Raw genomic sequence first — 23,859 nt, 5'->3', positions numbered from 1 at the left:
CTGCTGCTCATTCAGCAACCAAAACAACATGATGACAAATAAAGCTAGAAAAAAAACATGGTAGGTACTGCTGCTTTTCTGGGCACAGGCTATTTTTACAAAAGAGATTCTTAATCTCAACGATTTTATTCAAGGCTAAGCAGACATCATTGGTTAAAAAAAGACGGTATATTAAAAAAAATATTCACCCACTGTTACTAAATATAACTGATTAGCCATAATACCTGAACCAAATAGCTCATTACCATTGCATATATAAAAGTACACATCCAAACATTACATAACTATATTGCTTGATATGAATGACCAGTTTCATCAGGAGACACTTGATATGAATGAGCATGGCAAAGAGTTCAAGGTGTTTACTTCCCAAGATGAAGCATTTGAGAGATGTGCTGGAAAAAGTAAGTCCGACTGATGGGACTTTGAAACTTCACGTTGCTTAAAAAACACTGCAGTGCTCAACACTATTAGCACTTCAGCCTTTTTTCCCCTAATACGGACCCACGTCAACATGCAACACATTTGCATAATGCCCGTCTAGATGCTGGGTGGTGCGCTCTAAACAAAGCTAATAAGCAGCTGTCTAAAAGTGTGTCATTTTTATTTACTAGCTCAAGCCACTCTGCTAGCGCTAAAATGTCCCAGTCACAAGCAAACCACTCAGACTGTAGTGGATTAGTTTTATTTTTAAAGGCACACTCCAGAAAACAATAGAAAAATTGTTATTGTTAGCCTGTGCTATTTTCTGAACTCATGCTTAACTGAACTGCAGCAAACATCTAAACGTCACAGCCAACGCTCTTGCCAACATTTTGCTAAGGTATTGTAAGGTGAAACAAAGGGGACACATATATTACTGGGCAGGTGGTTTTAATGTTGTGGCTGAACAGCGTATATTGCCCATCCATCTATCCAGCCACCTATCTGCTTTAAGGTAGCCGATTGGCTGACGCCTATCTCACCTGTCACTGGTTGAAATATGCCAGTTAATCAATTTTTTTTTTTTGAATTTTCAAAAAAAACCCCCAGTTTTTAATAGACAAACTACATTCACACCATTTCCAAAACCTATAGTGGCCATTTTTTACTATGCTGGATGAACAGATGTTTTGTGACTCGCCGTATCTATCATTTAAACTCCATCATTCCATGCTTGACATCCTTTCGGCCTGCTCGAGGTGCTCTTCCTCCTTCCCCTTCCTCATCAACATGCAGAGCTTGTAGGTGCAAAACTCTGCAAGGCTTGTACCAATTAATGTGATTCTTGCTACATGTTCGACTTGTAAGGTTTAATGAAGGTGTTTGCCCTGAGCACATTGTGTTATACATTGTACATTTAGCAGGCCTCCTATTCTGACATCGAGTGCAGTGGGGATGACTATGAAAAATGAGATTTATGAAGAATTGGGACAATGATTTATACGTCTCTATAGGTGTCTTCCCCATTTTGCTGTATAAAGGAATCCATATAGTTATTACAGTTTATCAAAATACCAACTATTTAGAGCTTACTCTCTCGTTTGTAAATACAATGTTGCGAGACAGATTGGTATTTTGGCAGGGAGAGTGGCGTGCAGGTTGCTTTATTATTTACCAACAATAAACAGTCACTATGCATCTATTATCATTGATAGATTAACATAATATCAGTATTTTTTAGTTGGAGTTGTGCCGTTTGGTGCAGACTGTGTTGTAGAGCTGAGAGGAATTGCAGTTGGACACAATATTTAATCAAATTTTAAACTATAAAATTGTCACAAAATAATTGGTGCAACATTAAAAAAAATATAAATGCTTTATGCAAACAAATCTAAAGGGCAGGCTGTGCAGCTTGTGAGGTGGAATTTGAAGTTTAAGCACCAACACAGTATTTGATGTCATATTTAATTAAAGATCATCATTGGTTTGGCACATTAAACTGATGTATTGTAATATATTTGTATAGTAACAAAGGTAAAACTTATATTTTTCTTTTTTAATCATTTAAAAATAGCCGTTTTCTTTTTTCTTCGATGAGAAGTGTAAAGAGACATGTTAAGTTTCACATGCCTGGTGCTCAGTATTACAACACCCAACCACCCTTATTGCACCACGCCAATTGATCTCAACTGTCCCCACCAGCAGCAGGCACAGCGGCCGGTATGGCCACTTGATTAAAGAACGGTCATAGATTTGATCACACATGTAACCGCATTGCTAATGAGCACGGTGATTGATGTGCTGCGTGTTAGCCCTCCCAGCCACCTCTGGCAATATACCTAAAGTGCATATTTTGGCGAGTGCAGTACGTTCTCATGCCTTTAAAAGACTTTGATGAATGCATGAGAGCATTAATGGTTTTCATCAATTGTAGAGGTGTTGCAAGCTCATAGCAGACAGATGAATTTCAGAGACTGCTCAAGTGGAGGTTGTCTAAAAATGCAGTCTTTTATTAAGTTGACAATAGAAACCTTGGAAATATTGAGCATATTAGTTATATTTGTTTGTTAGCTGGGCTTAGACTGCTTGAGGATAATGGTAGTCAGGAATAAAAGGCATATAAAACCTCCCTACACAGCACCTCAGCAGTGAGATGCAACCTTTCAGCTTTCACATAACTCCAGGAAAAAAAATAAATAATTAACAGTTCTTCCCAATTAGCTGACATGAATATGCACTTCCCTCATGGGAAATGCTTTGTTCCATTCTAGCTTCTCTGACATATGACACGAAAGATATACACGGGGGGGGGGGGGGGGGCAGACTGGGAGCTGTACTATCGATTCAAACATTTTTCCATTTTAAATACTGGCTACTCATTATCCACAGCTGCATCACGCACATCGCCTAGTAAAGAATTCTTTAGCTTTATGTGGTAAAGTAGGACTAGTGTTTAACATCCGTATGTATTTAACTGATGAACTATTATAACTTTCAATAACATATGATAACAAAAAAACTAAAAAGTTAGTCAAATCATTATTTTTTTTGTCATGTGAATTTCACTCATTCATTCTTTAGCAACTGATGAATAAATATGCATTCTGTAAGAAAATGTTCTGAGGCTTTTGTAGCGTTGTAGATGTTTCATTGTAGCAGTTGTGCAGAGGTGAAGTACTTGTTACAATGAACCTGCGAAGGAGTTAAAATATGAAAAAAAGTATACCTCTCTTTCTTTCTCTCTGTATCTATATCTATATTTAAAAAAAAAATTCCTCTAGTGTTATGTATGCCTATATTGCAGTCACAACACATTTTCTCAAGGGGACCATTAATCTTTCTTTACTAGCTGCATATCATGTTGTTATCTTGACACCTTTAGAGGGGAGTCACAACATTTGGCATCCTGCTATCACCTCACTGCCACAGAAATCAACACTAAGGGAAAAAAATGCCTATTTGAAGGGATTTTCCAAAAGCTTTTAACATGGGCTGTCTTCTAAACACATCCAGTAAACTAGTGGAATGTGTTAATTTAAGTGACCTGGAACCTGCCAATCAGAGCAAACATCCCATACAATAAAGTGCATTTATTTAAAAGCGCTTTAAACCACTATGAAACCACTATCACCAAAATTTGCTAATAAATCCTACTTTTCTGATGTAAAATGATTCACTGCAGTTGTACGCTTCTTGAAGAACTGCATTTTTTTATTCTTTGATTGATTGGCAAGGAATTGGCTGTTTTGATAAAATTCTCCTCCTTTATAAATGTGCATCAAACCAAGAGAAGAACACGTCTAAGTAACAATAAAATACCAAGAATACAAAACTGCTATTTTGATGATTTCACAGCAACCAATATTTTCTTGCTTAGCTTTGGCCGATGTGTGCGCTCAGCTTTGAAGGCACTACTCTTCTAAGTCATTGGGGCTTTCCATTCTAGACAGCTGTGATCTAAAATGAGTGACACTCTGAGTATTCAGGGTTGTATTATCTCCAGGTGTATTCTGAGATTTTCTTTGATGCGAGGCAGCCTCCATTCTCTTCTCTGATCACAGTCATCTCAAGACAGATTAGTCGGCATCCATCACAAAGACTACAGAGGGAGCCTATGAGCTACAGCAGGGAAAGCAGAGCTGCAGAATAAGCTTCTTTACCATTCAGCAGTGTGATGTGGAATCATCTGTTACATTAAGAGCGCATAAAGGCGCGCTTCAGTTATTGTTTTGTGATGTCGGAGACATTGAAATAGAATAGAGAGATATTCTATGATCACATCAGCTTGTTTTGTAGTGATGCAAGCATCTTGTTAGCTAAAGACACAACTCCACCATCACCATAGAATCAATGGGATGGTTGCGCAAAATAAAAAAAATCCAAAAACCATGCTGGATTAAAAAAAAATGGGGAGAAAAAGCATGAGAAACTTGAGATGATTTGATGAAAGTGTGACAGGATGGTGTGGGGGGGGGGGTAAAGAAAACTACAAACTATCACATGCACATGGAGCCAAATCGATATGGTCAACATGTTAGCGATGCTTAAGATTTGTGGGTAATATAAACTACAAGTGTGGTTAATCAGGCTCAGAGTTATCAGTTGCATCTGAAGAGTATATAAAAGTTTAGAAAAAGTGAAATATTTGGACTAGCTCATTGAAGTTCTGGGCACAACTGAAGTGTAGATGCACTGTGATAAGCACTTCAAAAAAAAAAAAAGAAATCTAGCTTTGACAAGTCAACAGAGATGAAATCATTTGAGGCAAATGAAAAATTCACACTCAATAAAAAAAAAAGCAGTGGTGCTGGATTGATTTTTTTTCTTCTCTTTCACAAGATGAGTTCGGCAGCAGTACAATCATTAAGGCAGTTTAGTTCATCATTTGATAAACAAACTCCTTATAAATCTGGCAGAAATTACGTCTGCAATAACATCTCGGTGGCAGGTTTATTTTGTGGGGGTGTAGCCGTGTCTTCCTTCTTTTCGTCAGAAGTTGAGCCAATGTGACATACATTATGATGTGCTCATCGTGTGGAGATGCATTGGAGTGGCGTCCTCCGTTCCTCCAGCAGAGATTACAGTTGGGCCTCTGTAATAGCTCTGGGCAGGAGGAGGATGACATGGCTCTTTGCATGCATGGGAAACAGTGTGTGGGTGAGAAGCATGGCACTAACATTACACAAAGTGGTTACTTACAGGTAGTAAGTGTAGGAGTGATAGGTTCTTCTGCCGAGTGGGGTGGTGGTAGGATTTAAGCAGTGGAGGAGGGGAGGGGATGGAATGAAAAGGAAAGAAAAAGTAAAAATATATTAATGTTTGAAAAAAGAGAAGAAATGAACAAAATCAGATATGGTGGCATACGTGGAGGTAAACTAGTGATCGTGAGGGCAAAGGTGATCGCTTGGAGTCATGTCATGCTTTGGTAAGGGGAGTCTCAGTACAGTACCAAAACCCCCTTTTATGAACACATAATTTGATACACCTATAAAAAATTACCATATCTGACCTCCAAGGTTGAAACTTAATGAGACGTTTGAATGTCTAAACACAACTCGGATTCCCTGTTGATAACGGTAAATTACACAAAATTCAACCAATGAAGTCATCTCCATCTCCGGTTTGATTAAGGCTAATTGAAAACAATTCCATTACTGTGTGCCGATTTTCACACCCACCCACTGATTGCTGTGCTACACAGAAAGGCCCTGCTGTATGAAGAATCTTATATTACCGTCAAAAATAAACATGAAACACAGTGATTATATCAGTGCATAACTATGTCTTCCCACTCAGCTACATCTACTTGATCTAATGTGCCGACCTTTAGACTTTAATTCGAGACATGCAATTTCATATCAAAAGGACAAATTATATGCAATGCACAATAAGTTTTACTTGGGAATGAAGAAATCTCTGCAGAAACTGGCACTGTATTATTTTAAGCCTCGCCGTGGACAAAAGGGGGTTGATATTTGCTGAGCTTTAGCTCCCCTGATTGCTGGGATATGTACAGAAGACCTCTCTCCAGTATTGGGTCCGGGGCTAATGTAAACTTAGCCTTCAGTTACACGGCCATCCTCTTTGCTTTTGAGCCTTTCATCATATTTTCTTTCTTATCTCCTTCACGCCTCTCTCCATACCACGGGACTCAAAAACATATTTCTTTCCCATCCCAGTGTCACTGAGGCGCTGCACATTTGTTTGGGGGTGCCGTGGAAACGGATTAATTTTTCATGGCACACTGTATCTCATGGCTGTAAACAGCCTTAATGGGGCGTATCAACATAATCAAATTAATTATTTACTACGACACTGACAATGCTACTGTTTGAGGGAAAAATATACAAACTGATAAAACTGAAACTACTTATTTGTTGGCGCTCTGCAAGTAAGTTCAGCCACTTCCACAAATCTGAAATAGTCATTCAAAAACTAAAAGGGGGGAGGGGGACGGGAAAAAAAAAAAAAAAGCTTACCTTTTCTTCATAAGCAGCACCACTCCTAAGAAGATGATGACAAAGAGGAGGATACCGGCGATGACCCCTGCGATCTTTACAGTGTGGTCTGTTTGCTTCTCGGGCTCCACTGCGTCAGGCTTGTGAGTGGCTGCTCCTGAAAAACACCGTGACGGATAAGAGTCAAACAAATGGAGCACATCTCGTGACCGTTTTATGTTGTCTCACATTAAGCCAATACCCAAGAACTAATCTATATATTCAATATATCTTCTCACTGATTTGACAGTGTGGAATCAGTGCACCAATATTGCAAGGACCATAAAAATGAGTACAAATAAAGACTAATGCTGATCCTAACAGCAAGTGACTCCCTATTGTCCTAAAGACCACCTCTAGCTCTGCCCTTAGTGGACATCAGCGCTCTGTGGATCAAGCTGCACTGAGAGAGATAAGTGCATACCATCTTTACCCTTGGTTAATCACATTTGAGGCAAATGGTTGCTGGGCTGTAGAAAAATGTAAGATGCAGGGCGGGAAAGATAATGCCCAAGAAGATAAAAATGACTGAAATAACCAAAACATTAAATATTAGCCTGAAAGGAGATAGCCAACAACGAGAGGCACAAAGAGAGAGGAAGATGGGGGAGAAAACAGCTTGTTTTTAACAGCATCTGTTCCTTGAGAAGTGATAAGAAGCACTCAGAAGGCAATGCTGCCGGAATCACAACTGTCCACCTCAACAACACCATTATTCCTTGTCACCAGAGGTAAATTTAGAATGATAAATTGTTATGTCAAATATCTTAGAGTGAGCTTCCTTCTCTCTCCAGAATTGCCATTTTCTCTTCCTATCAAAAAGTTAAATATCCATCCCGGGCCGGCTGTGACATATTGTTCTTCCTCTGGTGTGTCGTTATCAACAGCCATCAAGCGCCTTTATTTAAAAATATACGATTTTAAGGCCTGGGCTGTGGAGGATTTCAAGACGGGTGACATCATCATGTCTGGATTGATGGAGCTGATTTTGTCCCAATATACTGTTAGAGGCTAATCTTGCCGTCAGTGACAAATCCTCGATAGAGCCGCGGGGGCTGTGCGTCCCCCTACTGCAACTCTGTATTGTCGGTGAACTTGGGCGATTTGTGCACCAACAAGTAAAAAACTGAGCAGAATTTGAATAGTTTCACTTGAGCTTCCCTTTGTGTGTTTGCAGTTGTCACAGCTGCAACAACCAGCACCGACTCTCCCTTAATCTCCCAGAAATAATGAGAAATATTCATGAAAGGGGATTAACTCCTGTCAAAAATCTCCCAACATTGACACATCAAATGACAATCGCACCTCAAACGGGTCTTTAATGTCCAGTAATTCTGAGAAGATGAAGGTAGAAGGCAACGTCTTCAAGTCTTTGATTTAATCAGAATGACTTTATGCAAATTGAAAGAAGATAAACAAAAAAATGCACACATGCAAAATTCCACTTGTTGCCCCCCTCCTGTTGAGGGAATCGTGAGTGCCCCCACCCATGAATTCAAATCCAGAGTGTTACTATCAAGCTGTGGAGAGAATAACGGACCTGTTAGTTGGTTGTCACCGGGCGCTGGGACGATGCGGATGTACGGGGTTGTGAGCTGAGTCACGAGTATGGCGGCTGTGTATAGTCAGTGGATCCAGGAGGGCATGCAGTAAAAAGAGACAAAGAAAGAGAAACAGGCCACACTGAACACAAGTCCCATCATCATGCAACACCTCCAAGAAAGACACTAAATAGCAGTAACAGCAGGGATTTTTTTAATAGTTTGTTCCACCAAGTCTGCAGTAGCAATAATTTCAGAAAGGTTAATATCTTTATGAGTCTAATGTAGGGCACTAAAGCATATTTCTACAGGTGCTAAAATTCCCCAGCCCATGAACTCTTTGGCTTTTGCCTATTGAGCCATGTAGATGGAGACATCTGGAACTCCACCAAGAAATCTATAGCAGGGCTGCATGCAAACTACACAATATAAGAGACTGTCAGGGCGTGTGACAGGACCTCCCACGGCCCACAGCCGAGTGTGACTACGGCTCCCTCTGGCCTTATCAATTCTGCTCCCAGATCAATGGTGCTTAGACTTCATCACCCTTAATGTGTGGAGCAGGACGTTGAGGCAGCATAGCTAAGTACCTACAGACCTCCATGGGCACACAGGCTGCCTCCAAGTCACGGAAAACGCGTTTCGATCGATAAATTGACCACATTTATGTGAATACTATATCACACAATTTTGTCTCATCTCACACTTTTGTTGTCATTTAGAAAAAAACATGTTAATTCTGTTAGTTCCCAGAATTCAAATGCAAGAGACGTTAGGAAGTACATGTCGCAAACATCTCTATTCACACAAACTGATCTAGTCCTACCTTTAGTGGCAACTCGCACACAGTCGATTTTGGTTTCCTGTACCGAGAGATAAATAAAAAGGAGGAAAAGAGATGGGGAAATAGGTTATTATGAGATGCACACACAAAGACACACTTACAGCAGCAACAACACCTATGTAAGAACCCATAGTTACAACAAAACAGCAAGGCCAGTTCCACGCTGTCCCCTATCATCTGTTGAGCTCAATGACTGTGACACAAAACGCAGTTAAGCGAGAGGGCCCACAGCACAGATTAGTGGTGCTGAGCTGCTGATTTGTCAGCCAACAGCGATCTGTCGGCAGCTTGCGGCTCAAGGTGGTCAGCCACTGTGGAGAAACCAGAGCCCTGTGACAAGCGACACCAACCCAGCATGCAGAGCTCCAAAAATGACACGTCAGGGAGACTTTCTGAATATGTAATGAAGTTCCAGCTCTGACAACAGCCTTCAACAACATTAAAAAAGAAAAAGAAAATGAAAACACTGCTCTCGCTGTTGGCAGTGAAATTTGTTGTCAACAATATTCTGGTTTACAAGAAAAGGGACAGCGAGGCAAACAGGGAGGCAATGAGTAATACACCACAAAAGACATGAGTGCTGTGTCCCTGTGTTGTCCCGGCCAAACTGTCCAATGAGCAATGAACCCACATGGAAGAGAGGCCATGAGAGGCATAATAAGGAGAAGAAAGAAAGAGGGGAGGGAAAAAACCCCCATCAATGTTCATGTGATCCTGTGTGCATGTGCATTCCCATTACTGCGGCTTTTAAGCCGTCAGATGGTTATTTCATTAAAGGCAACATTGCAAGTCATATTTGATTTTTATTTGAACAGAAGGCTGAAAAAATTCTAGGTATGGATGGCGCACACCTTCTCTAAGTGCTAATTTTGTTTAAAAGGCCCAAACAAATCATACCAAAATCATCAGACATTAATAAAGGCTTCTAGGACCATCTATTGACAGTGAAGGCTTAATAAAAGAGAGTGCATTTGCCCACTGCGAATCAAAACATTGGATGTAAAAATGATGTCAGAGATGTCTCCATTACGGAGACAGAGCTCTATGCTGTATCAACACAGACGCTTTCATTTTGTTTGTTCAAAGAAGAGCGCCGTCAGACAATACATCCGTCTCACTGATTCACCCTGGAAGGTTTCAGACTGCCAGTGCTTTACTCTCAAGAGCAAACTTTCTAACTGGATTCAGCCCAGGCTCACATGCTATTTGTGTTGCCTCCTTAAAGACACGCTGGTGTTTCTCAAGGAGACTGTTTTATGGTGATTCTCATTCAGGACCACAATCGGCAAGGCTCTTGAAGTTGCCATTGAGCTGTCTGCTGCGGCTCCATCGAGGGAGAGCCCTGCCAAATGCCACTTGATGACAGGGGCTGCGACCTGTACGATTGGTAGCCCCTATTGTTGTTCCCTGCCTCTCACACTTAACTGCCGCTGGGACAACTGCCGCTCTTAAATGCTGTTGATCAAAGGGTTGTCTGGTATTTGGCATAGAGCTCCATAGCAAAAGGCAGGAGAAGAGGGCCACAGAAATGGAGGGAGAGAGCAGCATGTCACGACACAGAGCTCTGCATTCCAAGCCTGACCCTGCTGCGGACCATTAAGACTGCACAAAGTGTCGTTAGTAAACTCACAAGAGTACTGCAGCACCTATCAGAAGCTGTGTGAAATGGCAATCTTGCCATGCATGTGCATGCCAACATGAGCAGTTACTATGCTCAGTAGCTTAATTCCTCTGAATCACCTAGGCAGTGATCGTTATATCGTCTTTAGCGTTTAGTCGTGCTTCTGCGTCCTTTAAACGTATTGTGCGTGCACTGAGACAAGGCAGGGCACTGCGTTGCATAAAGGCTTCAATGGGACACAAGTTCGAATTTTTATTTAATTTCACTTATTCTTTGGTCGTAGGAAGTAGTAAAAGTATTCAGTACTCTAGCAGCATAGCTTCAACTTGCAAATCCATCTGAATACCTCTCACTTCACCTTCCACCTTTACTTCAAAGCATTCAGGAAAACCTATGGTGGTAGCTAAAAATGAGAGAGATGCAAAAGTCCCATTCTAAGCCAGTGTTTGGTTTGCTTGTTCTGAACTACTGTGGAAATATGGCAACATCATAGCCCATAGATCCTACTGTAGATACACAATATAGGCCAATATTGAGCTACACCCTCTTAATCTCTGAATTCAGGTGCTTTTAGTCCCATTGCCACAGTGGTATAAAATCAAGTATCTATCCACGCAGTCTGTCTTTACATACATTTGAGAAGGAATGGGTAATTTCAAATTTAATTCAGACCCTTTTGCAACAAGTCCATTTATTATATTTTTCCCTCCAAGATATTTTACAACCAGCTTTAAATTTTAAAGTAGAAGTGTTAAAGAAAGAACCTCAACAACCCTACAAAGAGGGAGAGCGTGTAAAATTACAGAGGGATTACAGAGCGCTGAGGAGGACAGTAAGTAAAAGTTGCCAGTGCTCCATAGACTCAGTAACTGCAGAGGTCCAAATATTAACATCAGCACAAAAAATGTGCTAACAGAGCTTCATGTTTCTTCAGGTTTGTATGGCTGAGAAACTCTTGTGACACTTTTTTCATAAAGTGTATGATGGACTAATTTTAGGTTAACAAAAACGGTAATTTTTTGATAACTACTGTATAAACTATTGAAAGCTAATATTTGATTAATTTTCATCCCAACCTTAAAGTAGTGATACCACGATGTAAAAATCTAGCTGCTGTTGGTAAGATGGAAATACACAAACACAGGCATGTTATTGTAGTCATTACAGGACTTGATTACGTTTAACTGCCAGTCATCCAGTTAATGTCCGGAATAAAATTCAATTTAGAGCCAGGGTGTAGCTATAGTGCAGAAAATACTGTATAAAAAAATAAGAAATGACAACCACCCACCCCATTGGCTGTGCTGACCGCCTGGTAATATATACTGTAGCTCTTCTGTGGCAGCAGAGGGGCATTCCAGTACCCGTTGTAGGTCTTGTTGTCCCCCACAGTAAAGGGCTGGGGCGAATGGATGCCAGCGGCGGGGAACTGAGCAGTGAAGTAGTACTGTGAATTAAGAAGCGTGGCGTTCTGGAAGTGAATGGGAACTGGGTAGCAGCGCAAAATTTCTGCCGTCCCTCGTGCTCTGCGTGGCCGTTCCTCCTCCACCACCACCTGGTACGCACTGAAAATGCAGGACAAACAAAATTAACATACTCCACTGGGCCAAGCAGGCTCTTGTAGAATTCAACTGGCAATACAGACAGTTTTCTGCTTTGCCAGTTTGCTTTATAAAGTGTAAAAATTGTCTCTTTATGAAAGCCACAAACATGCATGCTGCAAAGCTCCAAATCTCAGAGCGAACCAAGTCTCCAGAAATTACTCATTTAGACAAGAAATAAGAGATTTATGTAATGCAAACTAAGTTCTTACCCTCTCTAACTTTAATTATATAACAAGTCATTTAAATAGAACTTCTGTTGGATTAAAACTAATATACATTGGTTTTGCAATGTCTGTCAGGTATGTATACATTCCCTTTTACTTAAATGCATTGATTGCACTTTATAATGTCACACTATTAAGCATTAAGGTATTAGTAAGTTACAGTATTAGCAAGGACTTAGTTCATATAACATTATTCCTCCTTAATATGCCATTTATAAATACAGATATATTGCTATAAATATGATTATGACTATTATTATCATTACAATTATTACTAATTAGCGATGTAGTGTAAAAGTAGTGAGCACAACATGCATTGTGCATGCATTGTGGGCAATCAGCTATACACTGTGTAACAATACCATTAATGTTATTTAATAAATTACAAATGCATTAAAGCATATTTACAACTAATTGATTGTTTGCCTGCTGTGTAAAGGGTACAGCAATAAATAACTTGTTTTTCTCGACTAAATAAGAACTCTATTTATATAAATCCCTTCTTAAAAGTGAAGTCAACATAAAAGACTGAAAAATACCGGCCAATAGAAATGAGCGGTGGCACGGGACATTTATTTGCCTTTTCATTATTCAGCAAATGAAAAGGTTAACGGCTCTTTCCATTTCCTCTCCATCCAAGTCTTGTGTTTAGCTAGATCAAAACTGCAGCCCTCTGTGACTCTGACAGGGATGACATTGTCTCTGAGCCGGCCACTTAGCCCGAGGGGGAGACTGACTGTCTTATAGACGTTCATGTTAGTATGCATCGCGCATCTGAAGTGGACCTCCTGTTAAATCCATTGAGTCGCTGAGTGACAAAGAGTCTGTTTACAGCTGCCACGCAGAATAACCAGCCATGATTGGGAACTAGTGATCCATTTGCAAAAGAGCTAAAGAACCAACAACGCATTATCACAGATGATGGAGCAAAGTTTTTGTGCTCTATGAATGAAGGATTTCAGAAATGAATGAAATATGGTGCAGCTCTAGTTTTGCGGAGCTGGTTTAAGAGCTTTTATTTGCAACTGCATCATGTTTATAAATGCATAAATAAATTGTTTGCCTATTGTTTACACAGGACCACGAGTCCCACACTGTTTTCTAGAGTTTGTGTGGTTTTTCCCTTACTGTACATGCTCTCCTGCAAGGACCATCATACAGGCAATTTAACACATGCATTATTCCACTGAAGGCTGGTGATGAAAGCTATGACTGAAGACTGCAATGCAGAAAACAATGGATGTAAACACTTAACAATTCACACAGAATCAGTTCTAGAAATCACTGTAAATGAGGACAGAGTATATGCACAGTATTTTGGTGCGAGAACCAAGAGCCCATTTCATACCTGAAGACATATAAACTATATCCAAATGATGTGTTTATATTTAGTAGCACAAACCTTCCTTGCCTTCTTCATTTTACCTGCTTTGTCTGCCATCTGACTTCATTTAGAATTAAATTAGACTACTCTGAAGTCAACATTAGCAGTGCTTGAAAGGCATTCATTTTCCCCCTCTATACTGGAAGACTAGGAATCCCACTGTATAAAACCACTGATCAGTTATCCAAGGTTACCATGAGAAAGTATCTACACTGTAGATAGAGTGAACTTGATATGCAGCTTTATTTGAGTCGCTGAACAGGACTTCACAAGCATTTTTATAGTGTCAGTGCATTTCAGAACACTTTTAATGCATCTGAAATAATAGGGCTATGTTTTAATGTATGTGTTACTATCTAATTAGCAGTTTGTGTTATGCAAGGCACTGCAGTCTTTGAATACAGCTTGCTAACCGAGCATAAACTTACAATACTAGATGAAATATTAATTGATTAGAATTTGAGATAAGAAAATGATAAAGAAATATGACTAACCTGCCTTTTTTAAAAAGAGTTTCTAACTGAAAAGGCTATATGAAAAACACAATCATCCTAAAGCCTTCATAACCATCTAACAATTTGTATTCAATTTATCTATTCAGTTGCATTGTGCCATAAGAAATATTAGTGCCTACCAAGGTGTAAAGCTTCGGTGACCCTGAACATTTTCCTTAGCCTAGATTATTACAACAAGTGGAAAGAAATATCTTTTAAAGAAAAATATCTGCACTGTTGTGGTTGTACTTAAGCTGTGCAGTTGCAGTACAAACAGCCCTGGAGATGATCAATTGTTCCCCGCGGTTGGTACTGGATGATTAAGTATCCCCTTTGTGTGTACAGCATGTGCTCTTTAACCCTATAGTTTATCATAAGATGCTTGCTGTGTCATTAGAAAATCCCCCTCTGCTCTTAGTGGGTGTGTCCCAATTCCTTGGAGCTCTCCTATTTAGCACTGGGTTGGGAGGTGATGAAATATTTAATCCTGCTGAGAGTCTGCAGGAGAAATCAGGCTTTAATTACTGTCCCCTATTGAGAGCAGAGGTCAAAGGGCAGGTGGAGACGGTACACGGGAGCCACTTAAGTAGTTGCAGAACAGCAGAGAAATAAATGATTAGACTTCATGGAAGCCTCAGCCAGAACACTGTCGATTTGATTTGAACTATAATAGGACGATGCAGTTTTAAATATAATTAATTTAATCACTAATTATCTCTGCTGTCAGTCACATTACTCATCAAGTAAGATGGATAACTATCTGTATTTAAAGATATAACCCATGAAGGACTGCACGTCTGCATATTTCCTTTGGAGAAATAAAACACACATACTCACAGTAAATATTTGCTGTAGCATGTACACTGATTCTCAGCTTGCTCATATTAGTACTTTATATTCCAAATCAATCTGCAGACAGTGAAACAAAAAACTAGCGCTGGCTCTCCCTGGGTGGCTCCTTATGATATGATGATGCAGCTGTGCTACGACTTAATGACAGGCACAGTATGAATAGAACTGGTTTCCTTTCCTCAGGCAAAATACCAAGTGCCAAAGGCTATGAGGTTCCAAGGGTAAAAACTCTTGTAATGTGGAAATCCAATTCACTGCTTCTTCTCCACAGAATATTTACAGCACCAAGAAACCGAAATCTAGCGCACAATACATTTGCAATTTAATAAAACAATTTTGTTCTTCTCTGTAACTGATGGAGACAATAAAACCTCCTTTACTGGTTTTACTTAAAAGAGTTTTCAGTGCTAAACTGCTCTCCTTCTATAAAATATTTAAAGTAGAACACTTCCTATACTATTTTCACTGCAACGGCTTAAATGCAAAACTGACTCATGAGTTTAATGCTGGCAAAAATAAGTGTTGTTCTAAAAACCTTTTTTCTGTAATTAGTGCAAGCATGTTAATACGCCCTTGAGCAGCTGACACCTTGTGACCTCATGGTGTTCACAATTTACATCATGAGTCATTTTGACAGACCAGAGTCATTTAGTCATTTCCTTGATTTAGCATGACATGAATGAGCACCAAAAAAACAAACAACAGATGAACAACTATGGCTCTGGTAGCAAGAACAAAAATCCTTTGTAGCTCATGTCTCTTTTGATATGATACCAATCGGGGGAATTGGAAGAAACTTGCATTCACATTGATGATGGAAGGGGCCTTCAAATCATTTACTAAAGTATAAGCAGTTAAAGCACAATGCCCAAATACAGTACTTAAAAAAGGGGGGGTCTACTTTAAGTACAATAGAGGTATAATATTAATATATGCTCATTTTGAATGCTTAATCAACATATTAAAGGATACATCCGCTTCTCTTTGTACTTGATCAACTAAAATCCCAAAGTGATAGGAAAAAGTATCAAAGCTACAAGTAGTCAATGTTGCAGTACTCCAATATTATCATATTAACTTACAGTATTATGCAAAAATTTAGGGCCAGCCCTCTTTTCTTCATTTTTTGCCAGACAAATGAGAAATGGGTGCAATGACTTATTGGTACAGGTGCAAGCAAAAATGGAATTACAGTATAGGCAAAGGAAAAAAGGTTGTACAATTGAAAGTCAATTTTTGGTATGACCACCTTTATTCTTCAACATGGCCTGGATTTTCAAAGGCAAGCTTTTCTGTCATTTCTTCAAGTAGTCTTCAGGCTTCTTGAAGGACGGTTAAAATGTTTCTTTGGATGTTGGCTGCCTTTTGTTGCGTTCTCTGTCAAGATGATCCCACACTGCTTCAATATTGTTGAAATCCATGCTCTCTGTGTTTTTCTATCAAGGTATGATTTTACTGCATTGAGATTGTGGTTGGGATCATAGTCAGCTGAAATATCAAGCTAATCAGTGGATTTCCAGATGGTATTGCACGGTAGATGAAAATTTGATGGTTTTTTTCTGCTTTCATAATTCCATCAGTTTTGACAAGATCCCCCAAACCATTGGCTGAAATGCATCTCTGCCATGTTTTACAGATAACTGTAGACACTCTCTGTTGTACCTCTTACCCCTGACCTCCCCCATGCATATTGATAATAGTTTAACCCAAAAAGTTGAAATTTGGATTCATTACTCCATAAGACATGTAGCCACTTATTTTCAGTCCAGTTATTGTGCAATCTGGTGTACCTCAACTTTTTGTCCCCGTTTTCGGTCCATAAGAATGGCTTCTTGACAGCCACCCTGCTACTGAGGCCCTTTCTGACAAACGGAAAACAGTAGATGAATCAACTGAAGGTCACATCCATGTCTCAGGTCTTTTCAGGATTTTAATTTATTTATTTTTTTCTGGAAATTAATTTTTAGGGCTGTCACTTGTCTTATATTCTCCAGTTTCCTCAAACTTTTTAAGGACACAGTGCACACCATGCTGGGATTTAAAAAAAAAAGCCAGCTGATAGCTCTTTGGCAATCACCTTGTTAGTGCAAAAAAATGACATTTTAAGTCTGTCAAACTAAGTTATGATTTGCAGTTTTTGTAGATTTCATTAAATAAACTGCAACAAGCTACATGTTTTCCCCCATCAGGCTCTCTGTAATAAAGTACCTAAATATAAAATTTTATATAGTTTATTTGCCAAGTTGTCTGTTACATGTAGACACAACTGTCGTTCATTTGTTGAGTTAGGATCCTTGTTAATACTTGGGTGCTAGATGGCTTAAACCCCCCCAAAAAGTATTCATCCGAAAATGATCAGGCATGAGGACTGGACTAAAAATGAGTGAAACATCAGCCAATGTTCAATGAAAAACTTTTAGAAACCTTTAGAAATCATGGAGAAGGATTGGACAAAACCCTTCTTTTAAAAAAAAGGAATTAGGAAAAAACTACAAGGAAGTCCTGCTCCGTGGAAGCAAAATATAAAGAAATTAGGGGCAGCTCAAGACTTTTGCACAATAGTTTAGTTCACGTTTCAGGACATTTGTGTGAAATTCTGTAATAAGTAAAAAATTCTTGAGAATAACAATTGTTTTGCAAAGTCATAAACAGACTTTAAACATTTACTATGAAAATCTAACCAGTTCATTTTGGAGTCGATGTACTTTGTAAAGTTTAGAATTGGCGTGACCTGTGTACAGACCAACAACCCAAAATCATCATTTTTCTTCACCACAACAGTCATTGAAAGCATATAATGCTGTAATTACACAGTGACTTTGACCTTTGGATACCAAAACCATCTGATGTTGGCCTCAAAGTTTAGAATGGCACAGATGGATTGACCGACATCTCAAATGTATTCAACACAAGTGTAATGGTGCTTAATGCCAAAACCATTGAAATTTACTCTCCACCAGAAGATGGAAAGACGGAGAGAAGGAAAGATGAAGTGAAAAGCTGTGCCAGATGAATGGTATAAGCCGTTAAAAGTGGTCTGCCAGAATGGCCGGCAGGGCAGACCTGTATTCTTGGTGTAGCACTGCAACCTGAGCTGACACCAATTAGGCCTCCTCCAGCCTTGCTGTCCGATAGATTTCAGCTCTGTCGCCATGTGACGCCAACCAATTATGGCGGAATCGACTGGATTGTGACCTGAAACTCTGATTTATTTTTCATGTGGGCTGATAAAGGGAGAACTCTGGGCAGTTTGAGTAGTTGAGGGAACGGGGTATGGGGAGCATTTCAATCACTGTCTCTCTCACTCTAATGCTAATCGGCTGGCTCTACAGTATACGTCTGATTTAAGAGTGGTTGTAAGTAACACACTTCTCCTGACCCAGCATCCTTCCTCTGTACCCCTGTCTTCTTACTTTTTATATTTCCCTGGTGTCCATAAAGCTATAAAGCAAACAAATTAGAAAGTGCCATAGATTACATTTGCCATTAAATCGTAAAAAGCGCTGAGTTGTGTCATGTTTAGGCACAGCTATTAGCGTTTGCTCTGCTGTGATCAAAGAAAGTTAGTGCTTATTTTAGTACTGTAGAAAATCATTTAACTGATTTCAGGCCGTGGTGAAGTAAAGAAAATCTGATGCTACAGGGTAGAAACTATATGGGAACCCGGCCTACTTTAATATGGAACTGAAAGTTGTATATATTATACATTTTTCTGTTTATGCATATGCATTTAAGCTTGCTCAAGGCAAAGGTTATGGCAGAAAGAGAGGAGGACTGATTTAGTGGCGTGAATGATAAGGAAAGCATCTCAAATCACTTATGTCTGCATCAACATGTACACATCTATTTTGATGTTACGGCGTGAGGAGGCGTATTCTGGCCCTGACGAGGGGCTATTGCAAACATTAGTTTAACGCGTCATGACTGATAGACAGTTCGCTAATCCTCTTAAAGAAACAGTGTCCCCTCTGGTAAAAATTGTTCCCAGCTATGCGTGTCATCCCCAGAGATTAGAAGCAAATTCCAAGTTGGAAATGTTATACCGATTAGCAATTACACAAATGAAAAATCGACTGCCTCCCTCAGCAGTGACAACGTCTGCCCAGATCCATCTGAAATATGATTCGACTTCAGCATGACTGCAGGATGCTGAAGTAAAATGGACATTTGTCGTCTGTTATGTCTTCCTTTTTAACCTATCGTGTGATCTTCCAGAGCGCTCCCCCCTTCCTGTATTACAGCAAAACATCTGCTGTTGGAAACTCAAATGTCGGGAGCTCTATTACCTCCTAAACTCAATCAGCATGCAAGATTGCGTTATCAAATCAAGCTCCATGCTGCTTTGCTCTGTAGTGCTGTGGATCAGTGTTCTCCCTTGTCAAATCCTTATTTCACAGGGGCTTTAAAACTGATTTCTTAAAGTGTTCAATTTCAAAATGAGCTACCCACTACTCTAGAAAAGATGGCTACTCCTGCAACATGAGCAGTAGCGCAAAAATAAGTAACTATAGTGTGAAATTTAACTCCTTGATTAACAGAATCTCTCAGGCTGACTGGATCAGCCAAGTTCGAAAATTTATGACTTCAGGCCATTCTTCCAGTTTCTCCAGGTGGTCGGACATATTTGCAGCTTTCGACGAACCTCAACTTTAAATCGCATCTTAGCCGTCTCACCCTTCTAACCCAAAAGAGATTAGAGAGGTTGTTATTTTTTCAGTCTGGGAGATTCATATGAGTACATTTATCATTACTGTCCAGACAGGAGATCCCAACAGACCGCCTAACTCAACTCCTCTGAATGGAAGCTACTTTAAAGTCACCTTAAATTTTCAAAGGCATCATGTGTCACTTGAGCTGGGGGTGGAAAACACCTTCAAAAGCCTGCCAGTATCTTGTCTTGGACCAGCATCATAATCTCCCCTGTTTGCTAACCTACACCACCTCTTTTCTTTTGCATTTCTTATTTATCGAGGCACTGGACGCACACATGAAGGCAGAACAGGCAGTGCACTGGCCTTTACGTCCTGTGAGATTAAAGAGAAGTGAGAAAGTGGGAAAAGAAGCGTGTACCTGAAAACCTCTAAAGTTTAGACATGAAGAGGCTTTGCTGTGATCAAAGGATTCCTCAATTAGTTTTGAGGTGTATTTGTGCCATGTACTGAACTCTACTGATGAATTTTTTTAATGGATTGTCTTGAGACTCATTAAACATATATAATCCTTAAAACTAAACGTCTCTATCAAAACACGCTATTTTCTCGGTCTTTAATAATTAACAAGCACTGAATGTGCGAGTTTTAAAGCATTACTGCACAGTTGTGGCTCAGCTCAGAACAGAACGGGTCTCAAACTGAAGTCGCTATCTCCAAAGCCCAATCCATTTCATCTTTTCCTGAGGTGCACATGCCTTCCAACGGGAAACAAAAGAGGAGTCCAGCATGCTAATGAATGGAAGCTCCAATTCACAACACACTGTTAATTATAATTAGGGGATTGTAATTACTCAGCTGAAAGAATGGCAGCCTGCATAAGGCCTTCTGAAGTGTACCTGCGAGAAAATTAAAAAGCGATCACTCTGTCATTCTTGCTCAGGCCTCTCTGTTTGGCGCTGGGGCATTAATCTGGGCAGCTGCACATACGGCAAAACATGAGCTGACAAGCCTGACTAAAGATCTCCTGGCTGTAATCTTTAAAGGAATCAGATGAGTTGATAGTGTAAAATTGAGTTTTACAGCAAGCCAGAGTGTTCATTCCCACTCACTCCTCTCAGTCCTGGTGGCTGGAATCACAATATGTTACTGGCCAAGAATATAAATCAGTGCTAAAAAAATAAAAAATAGGTTCTTCCTTTGGAAAACTTGGAATGGTTAATTCACCACATACTTCTAAAGGGTGCATGACAGTGCGTGCATCCAGTGAGCAACCCCAAACCTACCCCTGTTCTTACAGAACCTGTTCTGGCTTCCCACTGTTCAGTTGTGTTTGATGTACTGCCTGGCAAAGCAACTTACCTGGGCATTGCTAGTCAGGTGTTTTATTATTCTGTGCACCCCCAACACAGTTGGCCAGTACTAACTATTTAAAGAAGGAGCTCAGCAGATAGATGGAAAGACCAATACTGCACCCATCTGTTTAAGGCAAAGCTACATCCACCTGCCTGGAATCCAAAGCTCAATAATTAACATTTAATATCTTGTTCCTGCCAGTGGGGAGATTATTTTTTAATTTTGCACTTAGCCAGGCTAATTGATTGTCCCGGCTTCCAGAGCTGAGGTACACTAATACAACCAAACAAATACAATTGGAAAATAACAGAAGAACAAGCGAGACGAACTCCTGCCAGAACCCTGCAGCGGCCTGCATAAACCCTAATCATGACTTTTTGGCATTTGAACAGAACAACTGTACCGTTTCTTTAACAATGACTAATAAATCCTACATTTCCCCGGAAGCCTGTGATGACTCCAGGTGGGCAGTCTGGTACATAAAACTGTACAAAGGGAAGAGATCCTGAAGCTAGCCTCGGCTCCCCCAGCTTTCTTCTGATCTTCAAAGGCTGTGCTTCTTTTTCACAGGATCAAAATCCACAAACAAACAAACTCAGATACATAAAGTAAGGTACTGAATTTCCCTGGCAACTTTCCTTCAAGATGAGGCATCGATAAATACAGGCTCTTTGATAGCTATTTGCTGTTGATGACATTTTAATATGCCATTTTGTCTTTTTTTTGACTGTGTGCTTGTGGGTGTTATTGTGAGAGCCTACCTGACTGGGGCACCTCTGCTCTGTGCGGGCTTAAGCAGTACAGTGACTGTGCTGTCTGTCTGGTTCAGAGAGGTCTCCTGGTCATATGCTGGCATGGAAGGAGCTAAAGAGGAAACCAAGCAGAAGTTTTGTTTTAGTTTATAATATAATACACAATATGATATTATAATAAGATGCATTCATCAGGCATAAATCCTGCTACAAGTTCAACATAAATGTATAACTGTAACAAATTTAGCTTTACATGGCTTCAAAATGCAAGCTAATGCAGTCATAAAAGTTATAATTTTGAAACCACAATGTAAAACCATTTTGTATAATGTTCAATTTTTTACCAACGAATATACAATATAAAGTCCTATAATCCATCCCCAGAGATTGTGAACACATTCACCTTATGCACCCACACAATAAAATTTATAGTCCTGACTTAGAAATAGATTAGCACCTCAGTTTCCCATCAATCTCCTGACTAAAGGCATCCATTTCTTTCACGAGCCTGGCAATAAACCAACAAGCGCGAAGTTGACCCTGTGACACACTGAATGACACAACCTCATACACGTGGTACCTCATGCATAACAGCAATTATATTGTATATGAGGTTGTGTTACATTTTTAACTGTTTTAATATGTTTGCAACATTTTATTTCAATATCATACAACGGTAATTTAAAACAGTCAACCATTAAGGTCTGTAGGGACTGTTTTTTTATATCAGCTTGGCTTATATATATATATCAGATGCTGCTTTTGAAATTGTCAGCATTTTGTTTGCATTTGAAAATAAACGATTAAATCTGGTCAATTTACAGAATGAAACATTAAAAAAAAGCATCAGTTTTCAAAAATTAGGACAAAAAACAAACAAACTACAAAATATATGAGTCTAACATGCAAAGTACACAACAATCCAAGTTTGGTTGAGTGAAGGGAAATAACATTTTGCTTTCACACATTTTGACACAAGTCCTCTAGAAGCAGTAAGCAGTACACTGCTCGTTTGGCATCGTCCACACTGTAACAGGTCTTGCTGTTGACCCTACTGACCTGAAATCTTGGTGGTGAACTGGGTGATGACAGGGGGGCCATAGCCCTTGGCTGTGCTAGCGCGCAGGGTGAAGGAATACGTAGAACCCGGGTAAAGGCCTGTGAACATGTGGGTGGTCTCGTTACCCAGCTTCACAACCTTCCCACTCTGGTTGGAGAGGTCCAGCTCAGGGTCAAAGGAGCTCACCGCTTTGTAGGAAATCTAGGAAAGAGGAAAATTTACATTCTCACCATGGCCTCTGGTACTCCGCATTCAGCACTGTTTATCAAGAACAAGATTGGTATTCATACCACGAACACATTTTGTGTTTTAGGCATTTAAGCAACTCACCAAGCTAAATCATGTACACGTCCTTACCGTTTTGAGGTTTTGCATCCCATTCGTGGTGTGTGTGTGTTATCATACTTTTCCAGTCTTTTTCCCTTCTGCACGTCTAAAATGCCAAGAAGCATTTTTTAAAAGTCTCATGCTGCATTTCCTCACTTGCATGACCCTGAGTTACCACCCTATTTAGGAATACCTGTACAGTAACTAATGCAATCATTTCACCAAATACAAATGAATGCTGCCTTCCACCAGTGAAACAGACAAAATGATTTGCACATGTAATGCAAAAAAGATATTGCTCTGTGGAATTTGGATTTAATTCTAAAGCCAGTGCTTCAAGCAATTTTTTGAAAGGTCTTGCTTTGTGCATGAGCTTCTGACTTCATGTCAACAAGGTTTTATGCTTATTTCCAAAATTAGGGAGCTACAAAAGGTCTGTGGAGACACGCTGTCTCATTATATGGGTTGGTATTGTCTGTAAAAGCATAGGTACATATTTTTAAGGCAAAGCTGATGCAAGCTTGTGGTTTCAAGGAGAGAGAAAATATACTTAATGTATTCCTTCTCCATTAATGAAAGCAGGGAGCTCTGGAGGGAAGCATTAAGGTGAGTGTTTTTGCTAATATCCATTCTGAATAACTGTAAAGTTCCACTTTAAGAAAATGCCTCTGCTCGTAAAGGAAAACCTCCATTATAATTCCAATTAAGGAACACAAAGGGAGTTTGGAGTGC

At 39.7% G+C, this 23,859-nt stretch overlaps 1 protein-coding gene across 9 annotated transcripts in view; it reads right to left on the bottom strand.

Moving 5' to 3' along the window:
* LOC100690029 (protein tyrosine phosphatase receptor type M) overlaps positions 1-23,859 on the bottom strand; it is a 162,306-nt gene that overhangs the window by 47,414 nt on the left and 91,033 nt on the right. For 6 of the 9 annotated variants that reach the window (XM_019348275.1, XM_019348274.1, XM_019348278.2 and 3 more), the window contains exons 10-16: positions 22,800-23,001; positions 21,750-21,852; positions 11,717-11,990; positions 8,787-8,823; positions 7,960-8,034; positions 6,402-6,537; positions 5,122-5,151 (exon numbers count right to left, since the gene is read on the bottom strand). In XM_019348275.1, coding sequence (XP_019203820.1) covers positions 5,122-5,151; positions 6,402-6,537; positions 7,960-8,034; positions 8,787-8,823; positions 11,717-11,990; positions 21,750-21,852; positions 22,800-23,001 — 857 coding nt within the window. The remainder of the gene's footprint in view (positions 1-5,121; positions 5,152-6,401; positions 6,538-7,959; positions 8,035-8,786; positions 8,824-11,716; positions 11,991-21,749; positions 21,853-22,799; positions 23,002-23,859) is intronic. The other 3 variants (XM_019348280.2, XM_019348282.1, XM_019348281.1) reach the window with 1 other exon arrangement.

Source organism: Oreochromis niloticus, linkage group LG18, assembly GCF_001858045.2.
Source record: "Oreochromis niloticus isolate F11D_XX linkage group LG18, O_niloticus_UMD_NMBU, whole genome shotgun sequence".
NCBI classification, from domain to species: Eukaryota; Metazoa; Chordata; class Actinopteri; order Cichliformes; family Cichlidae; genus Oreochromis; species Oreochromis niloticus.
Note: the sequence above shows the minus strand (reverse complement) of the source record. Positions and strands in the feature narration are given on the sequence as shown.